At 38.9% G+C, this 23,156-nt stretch overlaps 1 protein-coding gene across 2 annotated transcripts in view; it reads left to right on the top strand.

Moving 5' to 3' along the window:
* The window catches only part of MEGF9 (multiple EGF like domains 9), a 115,733-nt gene that overhangs the window by 73,248 nt on the left and 19,329 nt on the right, over positions 1-23,156 (top strand). For both annotated transcript variants that reach the window (XM_030919568.1, XM_010372015.2), the window contains one exon: positions 19,328-19,467. In XM_030919568.1, the coding sequence (XP_030775428.1) occupies positions 19,328-19,467 (140 nt within the window). The remainder of the gene's footprint in view (positions 1-19,327; positions 19,468-23,156) is intronic.

Here is a 23,156-nt window from a genome sequence, read left to right as displayed (position 1 = left end):
TAGATATGGCAGTGTGAGCATCTCAGTGTAAATGCAAGGCTAGCTGTGGGTGAGTATGACTCATCAGTTTAGATATTGGCCTATGGAAATATAAATCTAGAAATCAGAACTGGGCTACAAGAAAATAAATACTAAATAGAAGGCAACAATAAAAATTGTTGAGACTATACGTACAGAATCATTTGAAAGGAAAAGGCAGGAATTAGGGCATTATAAATATTTAAAGCTAGGTCTGTGGTTTGGGTGTCAGAACATCTGACTTGCTTGGGTTTAAGTTAAAAAGGCAGGCATTTGATAAGTGAGAAGTCTGAAAGCAAGTGTCATGGACCTAGTCATTGGGGTGGAAAGTGGAGAGGCAGGGCAACTGAGACCAGGAGCCAGGCATTGAGAAACTAGGGACAATAGTTGTAATTAATCATTAGGAATATAGGGGACTGAGGACAAAGGAACCAGTAGCAAACGGGACTTGACAGACCACTGAGGTTGATTGCCTTAAGGACCTTCCTCTTAGGTTAGGATTGATACCAAATTCAGGGTTCATCACTAAGCCTGGAAGTAGAAAGTAAGCAGTTTTACCAGTCAGGGATAGGGATATAAAAAATAGACTGAAATAAGTACAGTTAATTTAGTAGAGTGGTTCTCCAATTATGGTCCCCAGGCCAGCAATATCAGTATAACCTGGAAATTGCTTAGAAATGCAAATTCCTAGGCCCAACACCAGACATATTGAATAAAAACATCTGGGATAGGGCCCAAGAATCAGCATGCTAAAGTTTCAGAACCACTGATCTATGTCAGTGGCCTTGAGTATGTTCTCCCCAAAACCTAAGGTCATCTTATGCAGATGCAAACTAGAACTAAGAAAGAAGGGGTTTGTTTGAGGCATTTCAACCTCTATTCTTTGTTTATCTGAGAATTGTATAAGCTAAAGAGGCCCTATTCAGTAGGGTCGTGATGGAATATTGGGGCCGAGCAAAATGGATTTTTCTTTGAGGGCTGGGACTTTTTTTTTCTATCTGCTCTTCTTTATCATACTTTAAAGAACAAAATTGTGGGATCACTGTCTTACAAGGTTGATTGGCCTATTGTGGGCTAGTCATTAAATGTCTCATTTTGCTAACCTAGAGTGAATATTCTATTTCCAAGATTCTAAGAGGTTTATTTAAATGTGACATAAAGTGTCAAGATTAAGTGCATGCTATTCACAATAGCAAAGACATGGAATTAATCCTGATATCCATAAATTGTAGAATGGATAAAGAAAATGTGGTACATATACACCATGGAATACTACGCAGCTGTAAAAAAGAACAAAATTATATCCTTTGCAGCAACATGGATACAGATGGAGGCCATTATCCTCAGCAAGTTAATGCAGGAACAGAAAACCAAATACCACATGTTCTCACTTATAAGTGGGATCTAAACATTGAGTACACATAGACATAAAGATGGGAACAGTAAACACTGGGTACTACTGGAAGTGGGAGGGTGGGCAGGGGTAAAGGGTTGAAAAACTACCTATTTGGTACTACCTGGGTGAGGGGATCATTCATACACCAGACCTCAACAACACAGTTTACTCATGTAACAAACCTGCATAAAAGTCAAAAGAATAATAATAAAATTTTTAAAAAGATTAAGTACATGGAAAATGTTAAATGAACTGAAATGAAAACAAATATTGCACTTAGAAGTCATCAAGAGTTAATGAAGAAAGCACACATAGACTTTGGAGCCAGATTATGCAATCATTAAACAAAGTTTGCATGCCTATCACATGCCAGGCACTGTGCTAGGCACTGGGAATATAGCAGTGGAAAAAACACATAAAACCCCCCTGATTTCACAGAACTGACATTCTAGATGGGAAGAGAGATAATAAACAAGAAAATAAAATTTATAGTATATTAAATAATAAGAGACGGGCCGGGCGCGGTGGCTCAAGCCTGTAATCCCAGCACTTTGGGAGGCCGAGACGGGCGGATCACGAGGTCAGGAGATCGAGACCATCCTGGCTAACACCGTGAAACCCCGTCTCTACTAAAAACTACAAAAAACTAGCCGGGCGACGTGGCGGCGCCTGTAGTCCCAGCTACCCGGGAGGCTGAGACAGGAGAATGGCGTGAACCCGGGAGGCGGAGCTTGCAGTGAGCTGAGATCCGGCCACAGCACTCCAGCCTGGGTGACAGAGCGAGACTCCGTCTCAAAAAAAAAAAAAAAAAAATCATAAGAGACATTACAATTTCAGATAGTATGGCTAGGCAAGGTATGTTGAGAATATGACATTAGAATAAGGAACAAAAAGAAGTAATAGAGCATGCCATGCGGATCCCCTGTGGAAAAGTATTGCCAATAGAGAGAACAGCAAGTAGAGTCCCTGATGCAGGAAGATGCCTGATGTATTTGAGCAACAGCAAAGTCATTGTGGCTGAAGTGATATAAATTGGGAACAAGAGTTAGGGGGGTAGTATGTAAAGCAAAATATATACACAGATATCCAGAATACTGTTCTTTTGATTTATCTTTATTTTCAAAAGTTTTTTTTTTTTTTTTTCCTGAGACGGAGTCTTGCTCTGCCGCCCAGGCTGGAGTGCAGTGGCCGGATCTCAGCTCACTGCAAGCTCCGCCTCCCGGGTTTTACGCCATTCTCCTGCCTCAGCCTCCCGAGTAGCTGGGACTACAGGCGCCGCCTCGACGCCCGGCTAGTTTTTTGTATTTTTTAGTAGAAACGGGGTTTCACCGTATTAGCCAGGATGGTCTCGATCTCCTGACCTTGTGATCCGCCCATCTCGGCCTCCCAAAGTGCTGGGATTACAGGCTTGAGCCACCGCGCCCGGCCTATTTTCAAAAGTTTTTATACAGAAACATTGGAGAGAGGTAAAGCTATAGTAATCTAGACAGGGTGGTATTGGTTCGGGATAAACAAATAGATAAAGAAAGAAAGCCCAGAAGTAAATCATATGTATAAAGACATTTGATATATGGCAGAGGAGGTACTCAAGCTTAGGGGCATAAAGGGTGGACTTATCAATGAATCATACTAGAGTTTTGGTTCTCTATTAGGAAGAAAATGAGTTTGGACCTTTCACTTATATGTTATGCAAAAATAAATTTCAGGTAGATCAAAGACCTAAACGTGAAAGACAAAATGTAAAACTTAATGATGTTGGGGTAGGGAGGGATTTCTTCAACAATAATACTAAAATAATAGCAACACTTAGGTAGTTTTTACTCTGAGTCAGGCACTATTCTATATATGTGCTTAACACATATTAACTAAGTTAATCTTAACAAACCTGTGAGCTAGGTCCTCTATTTGACAAATGAGGAGCTGAGGCATAAAGAGATTAAGTAATTTATTTAAGGTCATATGACTAGTGGCCAGGATTTTAATCCGAGTATTCTACCTCCAGAGTTCCTACTTTCTTTTTTTTTAAAGACAGAGTCTCATTCTGTCGCCCAGGCTGGAGTGCAGTGGCATGATCTCGGCTCAGTGCAACCTCTGCTTCCCGGATTCAAGTGATTCTCCTGCCTCAGCCTTCTGAGTAGCTGGGATTACAAGCACATGCCACCATGCCCGGCTCATTTTGGTATTTTTAGTGGAGACAAGGTCTCACCATGTTGGCCAAGCTAGTCTCAAACTCCTGACCTCAAATTATCCATCCACCTTGGCCTCTCAAAGTGCTGTGATTACAGGCATGAGCACCGTGCCCGGCCTGGAGTTCCTACTCTTAATTATTTCACTAAAATCTCTCCAAAATATAAAAAACATATGGGAAATATTTATACATTCAACTGGCTTAAAAGTGAGAACTTCTGTTTGTCGAGAGACTTTATAAATGAAATGAAAAGACAAGCCACGAACTGGGAGAAGATAATTACAGCACATGAAACTGACAGATAATTACTTTTACAGAAATATATAAAGAATTTTTACAAATCAGTGTCAAAAATACTTGGACAAGCTGGGCATGGTGGTGCACACCTAAGCCCAAGGTACTCAGGATACTGAGGCAGAAGGCTTGCTTGAGCCCAGGAGTTCAAGGCTGCAGAGAGCTATGATTGTGCCACTGTACTCCAGCTTGGGTGACAGAGTGAGACCCCATCTCTAAAAACAAACAAAAAAACTTGGGCAGATTCCTTATAAAAGAGGAAACTCAGATGGCCAATAAGGGTGAAAAGATGTTCCATCTCATTAATAATCGAAGAATGCAATTTAAAATCATGTTGTGATGCCACTTCAAGCCACCAGATTGGCAAAAATGTAAAAGCTGATAATGTCAAGTGTTGGCGAGGATATAGAACAGTGAGACCATTGTTCTGTTAATGATGGGAGTATAAATTGTTACCACCCTGTTGGAAAATAGGCATTGCCCAGTAAAATTGATCATGCCCAAATTTTGCCTACTGACCACTCTACCCCCATAGGATTCAAAACTCAAAGACTTAGAACTTGGGTATAAAGGACTTAGGCTTCAACCCTGTCACTAATGTTTCAAGTTAAGCAGGTTTTTGTTTGCTGATCTGGAAACTAAGCCACTATTTATGCAATTGTTTCTCTGAGCAAATGAGTTCTAAATTATAGGCACTACAAGTTCTTAGAATACAGCAAGTTCAAAAATTAGGTATTAAGAATTTTTCAGCTGGGTGTGGTGGCCCAGGCCCATGCCCATGCCTGGGTGTGGTGGCCTAGCACTTTGGGAGGCCAGTGTGGGAGAATCACTTGAAGCCAGGAGTTAAAGATCAACTTGGGTAACATAGTGAGACCCTGTCTCTACAAAATCAGAAAATTAGCCAGGTGTGGCAGCGTGCACCTATTGTCCCAGCAACTCAGAGGGGCTGAGGCAAGATGATTATTTGAGCTCAGAAGGTCAAGGCTGCTGTGAGCTGTGATCACATTACTGTACTTCAGTGTGGGTGACAGAGTGAGACCCTGTCTGAAAGGAAGGAAGGAAGGAAGGAAGGAAGGAAGGGAGGGAGGGAGGGAGGGAGGGAGGGAGGGAGGGAGGGAGGGAAAAAAGTTAAAAAAAAATTTACCCTTTCACTAAACAGCTCTTTTACAGTGGTTACAAAAGAATACAAATATTAACATATTTGAGAAGCAACTTCTTTGCAAGATACCTGACCCTATATTTGTCTCTTCATTTTCTCTTTTCAAAATGACTTTTGAAATGCAGAAAGTCTATCAAATAATGTAGTGCTTTTTTTTTTTTTTTTTTTTTTGAGACAGAGTCTTACTCTGTTGCTCAGGCTGGAGTGCAGTGGCGCGATCTCACCTCACTGCAACCTCCACCTCCCAGGTTCAAGCAATTCTGTGCCTCAGCCTCCTGAGTAGCTGGGATTACAGGCGCCCACCACCATGCTCAGCTAATTTTTGTATTTTTAGTAGAGATGGGGTAACACCATCTTGTCTAAGCTGGTCTGGAACTCCTGACCTCATCATCCACCCGCCTTGGCCTCCCAAAGTGCTGGGATTACAGGCATGAGCCACCACGCCCAGCCTGGAGCACCATTTTTATGCTTGTATTTTTTCTGTTTAAAAAGAAAACAGTGAAGGAAGTGAAAAATCACTGTCCTAGTTGAATTAAGTTAACTGTTGCAAGTTGTGCAAATGTTTCACATTTGATTTTTATGCCTTTAAGTTTTACTTCTGAGTTTTTGAATTTTTAAATTTTATTTTGATAAGATCAGTTATCACAAAATATTTTTGCACTTAAACAGTACTCTTTTTGAGTATTATGAATTTCTGGCCACCACTGCCACAAATGTATACAGCCTATGCCACTGAGATGCTTACAGTTATTGCTGACATTGAATAAATATGAAGAATCTGCATGAAGACTCTACCATCGCAACCAATTGGAAACAGAGTCACCACCTCCTTTTCAACCAGCAAACTAAAACCCAACTGCAGATGAAAGTCCTTATCTATGGAAGCCACTCCAGAAAGTTAGGAAGTGGTAGGCTGGACACAGTGGCTCACACCTGTAATCCCAGCACTTTGGGAGGCCAAGATGGGTGGATTACTTGAGCTCAGGAGTTCGAGACCAGCCTGGCCAATATGGTGAAACCCCATCTCTACAAAAATACCAAAAAAATTAGCCAGGCGTAGTGATGGACACCTGTAATTCCAGCTACTTGGGAGGCTGAGGCAAGAGAATCACCTGAACTTGGGAGGCAGAGGTTGCAGTGAGCCGAGATTGTGCCACTGTACTCCAGCACAAGTGACAGAGGGAGACTCCATCTCAAAATTTTGAGGAAGAGGCGATTGTTCCACCAGGTGCACAGACATCAACACAGGGACACGAGAAGCAAGAAAAAGCATGGAAACATGACACCACCAATGGAATGTCACTTTCTAGTAACAGACCCCCATGAAAAGGAAATCAACTAATTGCCAGAAATATTGATTTTAAAGGAAATTCAATGATATACAAGGAAATACAGATAGTTCAGTCTATCAGAAAAGAATTTATGATGTGAATGACAAATTCAACAAAGAGATAGAAATCATAAAAAAAGAACCAACCAGAAATCCTGCAACTGAAGAATTCAGTGAATTAAATTAAAAAATACAGCAAGAGATTCAACAGCTGACTTGATCCAGCAAAAGAAAGAATCCCTGAACTTGAAGATAGGTCATTTGAAATTACCCAGTCAAAGGAAAAAAAAAAAAAAGAGAAATATGAATGAAAAAGAGTGAAGAAAGCTTACAAGACTTATGGGACACCATTAAGTGAACAAGTATTTGTATTGTGAGAGTTCTAGAGAAGGGAAAAGGCATAGAAAACCTATTTAATGGAATAATAGCTAAAAAATTTCCAAGTCTGGGGAGAAATATGGAAATTTAGTTTCAGGAAGCTCAGTGGTCCCCAAATAGATTTAACATGAAAAGGTCCCATGCAAGGCACTTAATAGTCAAATTATCAAAAGTCAAAGACAAAGAGAGAATTCTAAACACAGCAAGAGAAAAGCGTCAAGTCATGTATAAGGGAATCTTCATTAACCTAACAGCAGATTTCTCTGTAGAAATCTTGCAGGCCAGGAAAGAGTGGGTTGATATATTCAAGGTGCTAAAAGGAAAAAAAAAGTGAACCAAGAATACTATACCCAGAAAAGCTATCCTTCAGAAATAAGGGAGGAATAAAGTCTTTCCCAGACAAGCAAAAACTGAGGGAATTCATCACCACTAGACCAGCCTCACATGAAAAGCTCAAGGAGTCCTACATCTGTAAGTGAAAGGACAATAATCATTATGAAAAAACACAAAAGTGTAATATTCACCGGTAGAAAAGATGGACAAAGGAGAAAGAGAAAAGAATCAAACCTTATCACTACCAAAAAACCAACATCAATGATAAACAATAAAGGCGGAAGAAAGGAAATAAAGATATACAAAACAACCAGAAAACAATTAACAAAATGACAGCAGTAAGTCCTTGCCTATCAGTAATAACCTTGAGTGTAAACAGATTAAATCCCCCACTTAAAAGATGTGGACTGGCCGAATGGATAAAAAGATATGACCTAACTATATGCTGCCTACAAGAAATTGTCTTCACTTGTAAAGACATACATAGACTGAAAGTAAAGTTATGGAAAAAGATATTCCACACATATGGAAACCAAAAGTGAGCAGAAATAGCTATGCCTAAGTCAGATAAAACAAACTTTGAGTCAAAAACTGTAAAAAGAGACAAAAAAGGTCATTATATAGTGATAAAGGAATTAATTTAGCAAGAGGATATAATAATTGTAAATGTATATACACCAAACACTTGAGCACCCACATATATACATAATATTAGATCTAAAGGGAGAGTTAGACTCCAATACAATAATAGTTGGAGATTTCAATACCCAATATCTAAGGTCTCAACACTGGACAGATCATCTAGACAGAAAACCAACAAGGAAACATTTGACTTAAACTGCACTTGAGACCAAATGGACCTAACAGACATTGACAGAACGTTTAATCCAAAAGCTATAAAATGTACATCCTTTCTTTTCAATAGCCCATAGAACATGTTCCAGGATAGACCACCTGTTAGACTACAAAATAAGTCTTAACAAATTTAAAAGAATTAAAATTATATCAGGTATCTTTTCTGACTGTAATGGAATCAAACTAGAAATCAACAATTAGAGGAACTTTGGAAAGTTATACAAATACACAAAAATTAAACAATATACTCCTGAATGACCACTGGATCAATGAGGAAATTTTAAAATTTCTTGGAGCAAATGAAAATAGAAACACAGCATCCCATAACATGCTATGGGATAGAGCAAACACAGTATCAAAAGGAAACTTTATAGCAATAAACACTTGTATTAAAAAACTAGCAAAATTTCAAATAAACAACCTAATGATCCGGCTTAAGGAATTAGAAAAGCCAGAACAAACAAAACTGAAAATTAGGAGAAGGAAAGACATAGTAAAGACCAGGGCAAAAATTTTAAAATTGAGACTAAAAAGCAATACAAAAAAAATCAACTAAATGAAAAGTTGGCTTTGAAAAGATAAACAAAATTGAGAAACCATCATCTAGACTAACCAAGAAAAAAAGAGAAAAAACCTAAATAAATACAATCAGAAATGAAAAAGCAGACATTACAACTGATGCCACAGAAGTACAAAGGATCATTAGAGGCTATTACAAACAACTGTACACTAAGAAATCTGAAAACCTAGTGGAAATGGATAAATTCTACTTGTTTGGAAACATGCAAGCTACCAAGACGGAATCAGAAAGAAATGGAAAACCCGAACAGACCAGTAACAGGTAATGAGATTGAATCAGCAATAAAAAGCCTTCCAATAAAGGAAAGCCCACTGGTTGCATTCATAGCCAAATTCTACCAAACATACAAAGAAGAACTAATACTAATCCTCCTGAAACTATTCCAAAAAATCAAAGAGGAGGGACTTCTCCCTAACTGATTCTGTAAGGCTAGCATCATCCTGATACCAAAACCAGACAAGGACACAACACGCAAAAAAACTACAGGCCAATATCCCTAAAGAACATAGGCTCAAAAATCCCCAACAGAATACTTGCAAACCAAATCTGACAACACGTTAAAAAGAAAATACACCATGATCAAGTGGGATTTATACCAGGGATGCAAGGATGGTTCAACACATGCAAGTCAATAAACATGATACATCAATCAACAGAATGAAGGACAGCAACCATATGATCATCTCAATGGATGCAGAAAAAGCTTTTGATGAAATTCAACATTTCTTCATGATAAAAACACTCAAAAAATGGACATAGAAGAAACATACCTCAGAATAATAAAGGCCAATATGACAAACCAACAACCAACATCATACAGAGTGGGGAAAAGGTGAATGTCTTTCCCCTAAGAACTGGAAAAAGACAAGGATGCCCACTTTCACCACTCCTGTTCAACATAATACCAGAAGTCCTAGCCAGAGCAAGAAGGTAAGAGAAAGAAATAAAGGGCATCCAAATTGAAAGGAGGAAATCAAATTGTTTGCAGATGACACGATCTTTTATATAGAAAACCCTAAAAGCTCCACCAAAAAGCTCTTAGAACTGATAAATTAATTCAGTAAAGTTGGAGGATACAAAATCAACATAAAAAATCAGTTTTTTTTTTTTACACAGCAACAATGAAATAGTGGAAAAAGAAATTTAAAAAACCAATCCTATTTAAAATAGCTCCCTCTCCCCCCAAAAAAACAACACCTAGGAATAAATTTATCCAAGAATGTGAAAGATTTATACAAGGAAAACTATAAAACACTGATGAAAGGAAATTGATTAGGACATTAAAAAAATTGAAAGATATTCTATGTTTATGGGTTGGAAGAATTAATATTGTGGGCTGGGTACTTGGGAGGCTGAGGCAGGTAGATCACCAGGTAAAGACATCAAGACCATCCTGGCCAATATGGTGAAACCCGTCTCTACTAAATATGCAAAAATTAGCTGGGTGTGGTGGCACACACCTGTAGTTCCAGCTACTCGGGAGGCTGAGGCAGGCAAATTGTTTGAACCTGGGATGCAGAGGTTGCAGTGAGCTGAGATTGCATTACTGCACTTTAGCCTGGCAACAGAGCGAGACTCCGTCTCAAAAAAAAAAAAAAAAAAAAAAAAAAGGAGGAGAAGGAGAAGAATGATTAATATTGTGAAAATAACCATACTACCAAAAGTGATCTACAGGTTTAATGCTATCCCTATCAAAATATCTATGGCATTCTTCATAGAAATAGAAAATACAGGGCCGGGCACAGTGGCTCATGCCTGTAATCCCAGCACTTTGGGAAGCTGAGGCTGGCAGATCACTTAAGGTCAGGAGTTCAAGATCAGCCTGGCCAACGTGACAAAACCCCATCTCTACTAAAAATACAAAAATTACCTGGGCATGGTGGTATGCACCTGTAATCCCAGCTACTCAGGAGGCTGAGGCAGGAGAATTGCTTGAACCTGGGAGGTGGAGGGTGCAGTGAGCTGAGATTGCACCATTGCACTCTAGCCCGGGTGACAGAGCAAGGTTCCATCTCAGAAAAGAAAAAGAAAAATACAATCCTTAAATTCATGTGGAACCACAAAGGACCTCAAATATTCTGAACAAAAAGAACAAAGCTGGAGTCAACACACTGCTGGACTTCAAAATATAGTACAAAACTATAGTTACCAAAACAACATGGTACTGGCATAAAAACAGACACATAGAAGAAGGAACAGAATAAAGAATTTAGAAATGAATCCACATATTTACAGCCAACTTGATTCTCAGCAGAGGTACCAAAAACATTCATTGGGAATGGGAAAGTCTCTTCAATAAGTGGTGCTGGGAAAACTGGATATCCATATGCAGAAAAATGAAACTAGACCTTTATCTCTCACCATGTACAAAAATCATTTCAAAATAGACTAAAGAACTAAATGCAAGACCAAAAACTATGAAACTACTGGCAGAAAACATAGAAGAAATGTTTCAGGGCAGTGGTCTGGGCAAAGATTTTATGAAGACGTCATCAGCACAGGCAATAAAAGCAAAAATAGATAAATGGGATCAGATCCAGTTAAAAAACTTTTGCACAGGAAAGACAGCAATCAACAGAGAGAAAAGACAATCTGCAGAATGGGAGAAGATATTTGCAAACTATTCATCTGAAAGAGACTAATATCCAGATAACTTCAAACACCTCAACAACCAGTAAACAAATAATTTTAAAAATGGGCAAAGGAGCTGAATTAACGTTTCTCAAACAAAAACATACAAATGAAAAGTACTCAACATCACTAGTCATCAGAGAAGTACAAATCAAAACTACAGTGAGATGTCATCTCACCCCCATTAAAATGTCTGTTATCAAAAAGACAACAAAGAATAAATGCTGGCAAAGATGCAGAGAAAAGGGTACTCTTATATGCTGTTCTAGTGGAAATGTAAATTAGCACAGCCATTATGAAAAACAGTGTGGAGGTTCCTCAGAAAACTAAAAATAGAACTATCATATGATCCAACAATCCCTCTACTGGGTGTATATCTACAGGAAAGGAAATCAGTTTGCCAAAGAGATATTTGCCTGCCCATGTTTATTGCAGCACTTCGCAATAACCAAGATACAGAATCAACCTCAGTGTCCATCACCAGAAGAGTGGATAAAGAAATGTATGTGATGGAACACTAGTTAGTGATAAAAAAGAATGAAATTCTATCATTCATGGCACCATGGATGAACTTGAAGAACATTATCTTTTTGTTGTTGTTGTTGTTATTTTTTGAGACGGAGTCTCGCTCTGTTGCCTAGGCTGCAGTGCAGTGGCACCATCTCGGCTCACTGCAACCTCCGCCTCCTGGGTTCAAGTGATTCTCCTGCCTTGGCCTCTCTTGTAGCTGGGACTACAAGCACGTGCCAACACGCCCGGCTAATTTTGTACTTTTAGAAGAGACGGGGTTTCACCATTTTGGCCAGGCTGGTCTTGAACTCCTGACCTCAGGTGATCCATCCTTCTTGGCCTCCCAAAGTGCTGGGATTACAGGTGCCCGGCCAAAAATTTTTTTTTTGAGACAGAGTCTCAATCTGTCACCCAGGCTGGAGTGCAGTGGCACAATCTCACCTCACTGTAACAACCTCCACTTCCCAGGTTCAAGTGAGTCTCGTGCCTCAGCCTCTCGAGTAGCTGGAATTACAGCTGTGCACCACCATTCCCAGTTAATTTTTGTATTTTTAGTAGAGACAGTGTTTCGCCCTGTTAGCCAGGCTGGTCTGGAACTCCTAGCTTCAAGTGATCCGCCTGCCTTGGCCTCCCAAAATGCTGGGATTACAGGCATGAACCACTGCACCCAGCCTGTGTTCCAATAAAACTTTATTTAAAATGTGTCACAGGCAGGATTTGGCTCTGTTTTTCAGATTAATCATCATGACTGGGCCAGGCACAGTGGCTCACACCTGTAGTTCCAGTACTTTGGGAGAACGAGGCTGAAGGATTGCTGGAGCCCAGGAGTTTGAGACCAGCCTGGACAATATAATGAGATCTTGTCTCTACAAAAAAATAAATTTCAAAAAGTTATCCAGACATGGTGGTACATGCCTGTAGTTTTACACTCAAGAGAATGAGGTGGGAGGATTTCTTGAGCCAAGGAGGTTGAGGCTGCAATGAGCTGTGATTGCACCACTACACTCCAGCCTGAGCAACACAGTGAGACCCTGTCTCAAAAAACAAACAAAAAACAAAACAAAGTCATCATGACTGGAGTGTTGTACTCATGAGAAAAGTTTACAGAGGCTAAGCGATTGTATCATTGAGAGGTGGTTATTGTTTCAAGACAATTCTCTAAAGGTCTCTTGTGCTTTTGCAAGCAGAGGCACTGCCTTGTTCTGGACTATTTATTCAAGGATATTTGCATAGCAAACTGCCTTGGAAAATAGAGCTAATATCTTCCTCTGGGTAAAGGACAGATTTGCCACTGTCCAATATAATAAAAATAAAGTCTCCCTCCTGGGCAAAGATCAGGTAAGCTCACTGTCCATTATAAAAGATTTGGATTCTCTGAGTTTGGGGTTCTTCTTCTGTAACAACCCACCTCATATGCAGGCATCACTGGCCCTCTTTGCATGACCATTGGGAATTGAGGTTTGGGGACATGGTGCAAATGCTGATACTCTACTCTAGCTACTGCTTTTGTTGGGAGGAATAAACTGTCCTCTGTCTCTGGAAAAAAAAAAAAAACCACAAGAATTTCTGTCTGAATATGGATTTCCTCTAAACATATTTTAGACTATTTGCCCTCAAAAATACAAGGAATGTTTAGCATAATAGCCCAATGTTTTCAGCAGTAAAGCTATCCTTTTTTTCCTCCAGAAGTCTCGCTTATTGCATAATGATCTTTTCCATAACTGTGGAAAGACAGAAGAACACTAAATTCAGATAATCTTTTGCCAGAAAGTCCAATTGTTAAATTTCTTTTAACAGAAGAGGAGAAACTATTATTTTCTTACCTCTACAAAACCATGACCCAGACATGAAATTAAGAATTTTTAATAACTTTTCATTTTATTTTTCCATATAAAACCTTTTTCTATCAGAAAAACTTTTTCTAGCTACCTTTTAAAGTTTGATTTTAATATATTGAGAGAGTTTATAATCAGCAGTTTGCTATTACTGATTTCAGACTATTTTAATTAGTAGTTTGAGTCTCCTCCCAAACTAAATTGTTTTTTAGTTATTTAAAAATAGCTTTGGCCGGGCGCGGTGGCTCAAGCCTGTAATCCCAGCACTTTGGGAGGCCGAGACGGGCGGATCACGAGGTCAGGAGATCGAGACCATCCTGGCTAATACGGTGAAACTCCATCTTTACTAAAAAATACAAAAAAACTAGCCGGGTGAGGTGGTGGGCGCCTGTAGTCCCAGCTACTCGGGAGGCTGAGGCAGGAGAATGGCGTAAACCCGGGAGGCGGAGCTTGCAGTGAGCTGAGATCCGGCCACTGCACTCCAGCCCGGGCGACAGAGCACGACTCCGTCTCAAAAAAAAAAAAAAAAAAAAAAAAAAAAATATATATATATATATATATAGCTTTAAAAAGTTATTTTTAAGTTCATTTTTAAAAGTGGAGGAAGAAGAAAATTGATACATTTCATTATCTCTTTATTGTGTTTCTTATTCTCTTCATGTCAGAGTGTCAACATGCATGCTGTCTGAGGAAGAAGGACAGGGGAAAAGCAAAGTTCCCAAATGACCACAAATGAATTAATTTTCTCTAATTAATTATGGGCTGGGCACAGTGTCTCACGCCTGTAATTCCAGCAGTTCGGGAGGCCCAGGTGGGTGGATCACTTGAGGTCAGGAGTTCAAGACCAGCCTGGCCAACATGACAAAACTCTGTCTCTACTGAAAATACAAAAATTAGCCGGGCGTGGTAGTGCTTGCCTGTTGTAGCCCCAGCTACTTGGGAGGCTGAGGCAGGAGAATCGCTTGAACCTGGGAGGCGGAGGTTGCAGTAAGCCAAGATCGTGCCACTGCACTACTCCAGCCTGGGCGACAGAGCAAGACTCCATCTCAAAAAAAAAGGGAAGAACTATGTATAATTTTTAAGTTATTCTGTAACTGCTTGAGTTAAAATTGATAATGTGATACGTAAAAATATACATATAGACATACTTTATATCTTGTAAATCTTAGGAAGAAAATAGACTTTATTGATAACAAAATACATGCCAACACATTTAACAATTTAGAAATAAATCATTAACTAGTTGGTAGAAAAGCAAGTCAAGTCCAGCTGGCTTTGATCCCACCTAATGTAGGATTTTGCAGATCCTTTCCCTTCTTGATTAAAGATTTTTCCCCAAAACTGTTTCTACCATGTGTTTATAATGTGCTCTCTTTTTCCAGCCATATTTTTGCTACAAACTAGTAATTATCCCTTAATTTTTTGCTTTTTTTTTTAGTTTTATTAACGGAATTGTAAAATTTTAAATTACTTACAAATTGCAAATTTTAAAAGTAAGTAACTTAGTTTTCCCTGTCTTTGCCAGCTGGAAATTCTAACCTACTTTCCTTAGAATTCTCAGGAAATTTTTAAGATCTGGGATCACTGTCATCATGTTCATAGTTGCCTTCATTTTTGAGTACTGAGTATGTGCCAGACACTGTGCTAAATGTGTTGTGTATGCTATATTTAATTCTCACAATAATCCTACAAAGGTTGTTATAATTGTTTTCACTTAGCAAATGAGAATACAGAGGCCAAGACAGAATAAATACTTTGTGCCAGCTAGTCACTAGTAGAGCTGGAATATGAACCAAACTCTGTATCCTCGGGCTGTTTTTTTCCATAAACCCTGATACTCCTTGCCTGTATTATACCCATCCCACCTAATCAATGTGACTATAAAATAATGGAAATTCTGAAACTTCTCCACCCACTCATCTTAAACAGAATCTTTAAAAAGGTAATTTGGCTTATATTCGTGTGACATAGATATGCACCATATCTTGAGATGATACACCAATGAATTTTCTTTTGAAAAAGTAATGACTATTAGTGTTGTAAAATATATTATTATTTATATACACTTAAAAAATGCTTTCTTCTAAAGTGTTAAAACCTTGCAGGAGTTGTTCACACCCTGAGTATGTAAATTCCATAACTGAGCATTACTACCACAAGAAAATCTGAGAATCCCTTTTGGGATAATTTAAGAAATGTGTAGTATTGCATAGTTAATGCAGCAAAACTCCACAGTGCTTATGCTTCCTTTATGAATAATTCTATATTCTTTTTTTCTGATATAATTTTTGTGCTTTCTTTACTAGCAACATGTCATTAAGACCAGATTAGCTAATTTTATCTTAAATTAATTGTTAGCTGATCTCAATAGTATAGATGTCTGATTTCTATTTAAAATCCAGTTCTATACCTTTATTCTCCAGTTATGAAGCTGTGGGGTTTGGTTCTTTCATTTCAAATCTATGGATAAGCATAAGTGGTCTGTTAATAGCCTTTTTTTTCTCTTTTTTTGGTTTCATTGCATTTACATCATTGACCTTTGCTTCAGAAAGCATTCAAGTCTTTAACAGAGACCATGAAAGGGAGTGTTGTAAAGTCTTTATTCTATGAAAGAAGTCACACAGGCAAAGCTTTATATTTGCTGAGTGATTTCTTTTCTTTCTTTTTTCTTTTTTTTTTTTTTTGTGAGACAGAGCCTCGCTGTCACCCAGGCTGGAGTTCAGTGGTGCAGTCTTGGCTCACCACAACCTCTACCTCACAGGTTCAAGCAATTCTCCTGCCTTATCCTCCCGAGTAGCTGGGACTACGGGCGTGTGCCACCATGCCCTGCTAATTTTCGTATTTTTAGTATAGGCGAGGTTTCACTGTGTTGGCCAGGCTGATCTCGAACTACTGACCTCGTGATCCACTCGCCTTGGCCTCCCAAAGTGCTGGGATTACAGGCATGAGCCACTGTGCCCAGCTGATTTAAATCTTTTTTTGAGAGACAGAGTCTCCCTATGTCACTCAGGCTGGATCGTCACAGGCACGATCATGGCACACTCAGCTCCAGAGAATGGCTTCAATTCCCTATGATGTCATCTCCTGCCTAACCAGTCAGCACTTCTGGCTCCCTGACTTCACCCCACTTACCAAGTCGTCCTTAAAAACTCTAATCCCTGAATACTTAGGGAAACTGATTTGAGTAATAATAAAGCTCCGGTCTCCTGCACAGCTGGCTCTGCATGAATTACTCTTTCTCTATTGCAATTCCCCCATCTTGATAAATCAGCTCTGTCTAGGCAGTGGGCAAGGTGAACCCGTTGGGTGGTTGCAGGATTAGTCTCCTGTATTTCGCTGGCCTGTGGGACTTTATGAGAGATAGGTTTAATTTGAGATAAGTGGACCCAGCTGTTTATTCCTGTTTAACTGCAGTTGGAGTAGTTCATGCAGCCTAGAACTCCTGGTCTCAAGTGATCTTCCTGCCTCAGCTTGTTGCCTCAGCCTCCTGAGTAGCTGGGACTATAGGCATGTGCCACCATGCCTGATAAATTTAATTCTTATACATGCAGAAATTGGCCTTGGGCCATGAATAACGTGATGCAAAAGCACTAGTAGTGTAGCCTCACAACCAAAATTCCTCACTTCTTTTTTTTTTTTTTTTTTTTTTTTTTTGAGACGGAGTCTCACTCCATCACCCAAGCTGGAGTGTAGTGATATGATCTTGGCTCACTGCACCTTCCATCTCCCGGGTTCAAGCAGTTCTCCTGTTTCAGCCTCCTGGGTAGCTGGAACTACAGGCACACACCACCACACTGACTAATTTTTGTATTTTTAGTAGAGATGGGGTTTCACCATGCTGGCCAGGCTGGTCACTGGTCTTGAACTCCTGACCGCAAGTGATCCACCTGCCTCAGCCTCCCAAAGTGCTGGGATAAAGGCCATGAGTCACCATGCCCGACCTATATTTTCTTTTAAAAGAGAGAAAAGCACCTTTTTTTCCCCCTTGTTTTAAAATCTGGCCATACGTGATGTGTCATACCTGTAATGCTAGCACTTTGGGAGGTCGAGGCAGGTGGATTGCTTGAGCTCCAGAGTTTTAGACCAGCCTGGGCAACATGGGAAAACCCTGTCTCCACAAAAAATACAAAAATTAGCCGGATATAGTGGCGCATACCTGTAGTCCCAGCTACTTGGGGGGCTGAGGCAGAAGGACCACCTGAACCCAGGAGGTTGAGGCCGCAGTGAGCCGAAATCGCACCACTGCTGCCTAGGGGACTAAATGAGACCCTCTCAAAAAAAAAAAAAGCAAAAAAACAAAAACCAAAAAAAAAAAAAACAAAAAAACACCCAGGAAAAAATAAAGCATGGTATGTACACTCAGACAACTACTTCATCAGGATTCATTAAGTCACGCATGATTTTTTTTTAAAATCAGCAATTAAGGAGCCGATCCTCCAGGTAGAAAGTCTTTTAGTGTCCCAAGAATTATGAAGGGAAAACTCACTTTAGGAATAGCGACTACTTTGGGAACATTGGCTATATTATGGTTACACAATATTATTAAGTGATTTTGTGTTCAAAAGGAATACCTTTTTCTTATAGGTTGTGGGTTAGGCAAACACCATCATTGAAAGTAACTGTTTATCCTTTTGTATACTGAATAAATGTATTTAGAGGAATGAGGAGTAAGCATATTTTGATTAACATTTTAAAAGCCTTGGAAGTAATGAAGTGTTGTAAGCCATTCTTTGAAAGGTACATTATGTTCTTCATAATTTTCTGATAGTGTAGAGGGGCTTCGATTGACTGGTTCCTTCTTATTGAGTCATAAAATATTCCTGAATTTTATTTTTTATGAATACAGATTTTATTTGCTAGATCTTTAAGTGCCTTGGGATATTCTTGTGTAAGACTGTGTATATGTGTGTGGCTTCTTTTCTTTTTTCTTTGCTAAATTACTTAAGATTCATAGATTTATGTTTGATAGTGTAAATTAGATAATGCAAATTTTTGTTGCATTTTTAAAAACATCTATACTATGATCAGTACAAATTTTAATTAAGCTTTAAACATCAAAGTATTTGGGCTTATATCTCTGAGAACCTTTGACTTTGTTAGGCTGCAGCTTCTCTTTAAGCAATAAGATTTCTCAGCTTTTGTTAAAGACCTGAAATTTACTTGCAGTGAGAAAAGAGACCAAGATTTATTCTGGAGAGAGCATAAACACCATCACTGGAGTCAGGACCTATATAGATGGTGAACTGTAATGCTTTGGATCTACAGAATGAAGCTTGATACCTAAGGAATATCAAGTTATTTGGCAGACAAATTTCTTGTACCAATTTAGAGTCAATCTTAGGAGAAGATAGTATGGTAGGGAAAAGTCTGGCTTTGTGTGAATAGACTTGACTTACTAGCTGAGGACAATAACTTTATCTGAATTCTCTCAGTAGTAAAATAAGTATTATGACCCTCACCAAGTAGAACTACCTTGAGGATTAGAGAAAAAATATATTATTTACATAAGCCCTCAATAAATGATAGCTCATTGTTTTTATCATGATCGTCATCATAATTATTACTCCTGCTTTCAAATGCCTCCATTTTAAATTTTCTGTAAAATTATTTGTTAGCTAAGAAATGGCATTATGCAATACACTAGGCAGCTTTTAATAGCAATACAGAATTTTAAAGGTGATTTCTTTGGACACAAGGCTTTGAGATATGGTAAGTATATATGATTTACATGAGCTGGGCTTTCTTTCCCTTCTGGGATGTTAGGCAATACAACTTTTAAACTGATTTACTTTTATTCATTGCCTTTGCTTTTATTTGCAGTTCTGGGAAATGCCAGTGCAAAGTGGGTGTCATTGGCTCTACATGTGACCGATGCCAAGATGGATATTATGGCTTTAGTAAGAATGGCTGCTTGCCCTGCCAGTGCAATAATCGGTCTGCCAGTTGTGATGCCCTCACAGGTACATACTTTCCTTAACTTTGTCATGTAATTATTCCACTGTTCTTTTCATTTGGAAATCTTTCAGCTATAGGTTGATTCTTCTGAAATAGTTTGGAAGGGCCTTTATCTTCTAAGTAGGATGTAATAGATCACAGCAAGCCAAACTCCTGCTACAACAAACTTGAAAAAGTACGTAAATTTCAAAAAAAAAAAAAAAAAAATATATATATATATATGTATACACACACCTATGGAGGCAAGGAGAACGATAGGAACTACAATTCCAGAAAGGTTGGAACTCTTCCTAGGTAAACTGATGATCACCAGCCATTGTCTTTCCAGGGGACATTTGCTGATTCCGAGCATAGGCAAAGAATGAGCTAGATCCAAGCAAAGGAATTCTTCTTTAGGAAAGAGATACAAGAAATGCTTTTGGCAGTCATTTAAGGCTTGCATAATGGTTGGAAATAAGAGGATCCCTAAACACAAGGCCAGCTTTTCCACAGGATATTAGCTGACTATGCAGAAGATGGAAGGCTGGGCCAGAAAGGTAGAAAAAAATCTCTTTCTCTTTCAGTCTTGTGCTGAGGAGACAAAATCCATTTAGAAAGAGAGGGCCTGCGGTGACATTCAATTATCTCCCCCTCAAGATGTTCTCAGACTCTGAAGGTGCATGCAGTGGGACCTAGGCTCAAATTACCAAAGGCCGATACAAATCTCTCACAGTCTTTTAGGGCCAAGGAGACACAAGCTTGCTAGGCTCTCAATCAAAAGCTTTAGAGGGTCATGACCAAGAAATAGTAAGGAATCAGAAGTTGATTAACTCATACTAAAATTATAGTGCACCCTCAGGCCGCCTCAACTTCCGATTGGATTGAAGTAATTCTCTCATTATATCTGCTAATTGATGAAAGAGGAGCCCTCTCTGGTTCTTTTATATACTGTGTCCGGCATACAGTAAAAAATACTAGACAATGCAAAGACAGAAAAATGTGACCAATACCAAAGAGAAAAAAATGAACAATGGAAGCAGGCCCTTAGGTGATCTAGATGTTAGAGTTAGCGTAGAAAGACTTAACTAAAATTCGTATTTTCATACAATAGAGGGAAAATCAGACAAAATAGGTGAAGAGAGGCAAAATTTCAGTAGAAATTGGAATCTCTAAAAAATCAAATGAACAAACTAGAACTGAAAAAATACAACATGTGAATTAATAACTCATTGCATTAATCTAACAGTAAATTGTACACAGTGAAGACAAAGTTAGTAGACTTGAATACAGTACAATTAAAAATATCCAAACTGAAGCATTTCGAGAAAATATAATGGGAAGAACAGAGCAGGGAAGATGTGGGACACAGCCAAAAGGTTTAGCATAAATGTAATTGGAGAGCTAAAACGAGAGGAAAGAGATATTGGGTCACAGTAATATCTGAAGAGAAAATGACCAGGAATTTTCCAAATTGATTAAAGGCATCAACCCACAGATTCAGAAAGCTCAGCAAACCCTAAGCAGTATAAAAACAAAGAAAACCACATTTAGGCAAACTTAGTCAAACTATTAAAAACTAAAGCCAATTAACTTCTGATCTTAGTTTTCCTAAATGTGAGGATTAAGTGTCCTTCCTTGGAAACATTTTTTTTCCCCCAAACAAACAAAAAAATCAGGACACACTAGTCTGACAAGTGTTTTTAAGAGAACAGGGTGGCAAAATATTTGAAGTCGAAAGTACCCTGGAAAAATCGGTTGAAAGTTTATTCTTCATTCAAATACTCTATAGTGAAACAAATTGATTTAGAAGAAATTATATATATATATATATATATTTTTTTTTCTTTTATGTGATCTTGTCCCTGCCTATTTGCCAGTTTTATCTTCTGGCGTTCTTTTTTTTTTTTTTTGAGGCGGAGTCTCGCACTGGAGTGCAGTGGCCGGATCTCAGCTCACTGCAAGCTCCGCCTCCCGGGTTTACGCCATTCTCCTGCCTCAGTCTCCCGAGGAGCTGGGACTACAGGCGCCCGCCACCTCGCCCAGCTAGTTTTTGTATTTTTTTTAGTAGAGACGGGGTTTCACCGTGTTAGCCAGGATGGTCTCGATCTCCTGACCTCGTGATCCGCCCGTCTCGGCCTCCCAAAGTGCTGGGATTACAGGCTTGAGCCACCGCGCCCGGCCCTGGCGTTCTTTTTCTTTACATCTGTGATCCAGTCACACTGATTTCTAAAACAAGTCATGTTCCCTGCTTCCAGGGATCTCATATATGATCTTTCATCTGCCAAGAATGGTTTTTCTAATCCACCTCTACCTCCATCCTCGACCTCTCTGCCTTATAAAATCATATTCTTCCCTCAGGTCATCAATTAAAGGCCACTTCATCAGGAAGCATTTCCTGATGCTTTAGGCTTAATGGTAATGTCCCTATTATATGTTCTCACATATACTTGTATTTTTTTATAGCACTTTTCACAGTTTCTAATTGTATATTTATTTGTGGTTCTGAGTCACATACGGCTCACTCATGAGGGCAAGAAGAGTTTTTTTTTCACCATTGTATACACAATCTCTAGCATGGAGCTTTAGCATATAGTAACCGCTCACTAAATTTTGATCAAATAAATGCACAAATGAGTGGAAAGACATATAGAGGAAAAATGATTTTTTTTTTTTTTTTTTTTTTTTTTTTTTTTGAGACGGAGTCTCGCTGTGTCTCCCAGGCTGGAGTGCAGTGGCCGGATCTCAGCTCACTGCAAGCTCCGCCTCCCAGGTTTCCGCCATTCTCCTGCCTCAGCCTCCCGAGTAGCTGGGACTACAGGCGCCCCGCCACCTCGCTCGGCTAGTTTTTTGTATTTTTTAGTAGAGACGGAGTTTCACCGGGTTAGGCAGGATGATCTCGATCTCCTGACCTCGTGATCCGCCCGTCGCGGCCTCCCAAAGTGCTGGGATTACAGGCTTGAGCCACCACGCCCGGCCTAAGAAAAATGATTTTCAATACTGGGTAACAACAGGAATACTTCATTATACTGAGCTGATTAAAATTACTCCCTAGATCTTTTACAGTACCAAAAAGCAGTCTACATTGCTGATTCTCAGTTTTAATTTTTCTTACAGCAATGAGGCCACTCTCTTTGCTGTCATGTAAGTGCTGACCTGTCCTTGATCTGGAGATAATTTAAGGCAAAATAATTCTTTTTCATGGTTATGGTTTCTAAAAGCAGCTAGTAGTGAGAGAAATAAATGGTTTCTTTGTTTGGAATTATAATAAAAGTGGAATCCAACATGAAGTAGTGCAAATACTTTATTTAAAATTACAAGCTTTATATAAAACCACTCTTGTCAAGTGTCTTTATTTTCAACAGTGCTGTGATAAGGTTGCCCTCTGGTGGCCACTTACTACGTTTTTACAGTCCTATTTTCACCCCCTCTACTGTTTTTCTGTTCCTTCTGTTTTAGATTGAAGTAGATTTTCAAAGTACTCTTTTTTTGTGGTAAAATATATTTGGATAAACATTTTGGAAAGCAATTTGATAGTAAGTATTAGAAATCTTAAAAATTCTTCTTTGATCCGGTAATTCTATTTCCAGGAATCTATTCTAAGGAAAGAATTCTAAATTCATAAGAAGCTTATGTTCAAAGATGCTCGCCAAAGTGGTAGTTACAATTTTAAAAAGTTAGACAACCCAATTTCTCACAGTAGGGTATGAAATAAATA

Source organism: Rhinopithecus roxellana, chromosome 16, assembly GCF_007565055.1.
Source record: "Rhinopithecus roxellana isolate Shanxi Qingling chromosome 16, ASM756505v1, whole genome shotgun sequence".
NCBI lineage: Eukaryota > Metazoa > Chordata > Mammalia > Primates > Cercopithecidae > Rhinopithecus > Rhinopithecus roxellana.
The sequence above is the reverse complement of the archived record's forward strand: the minus strand, read 5'-3'. Positions and strand labels throughout refer to the sequence as shown.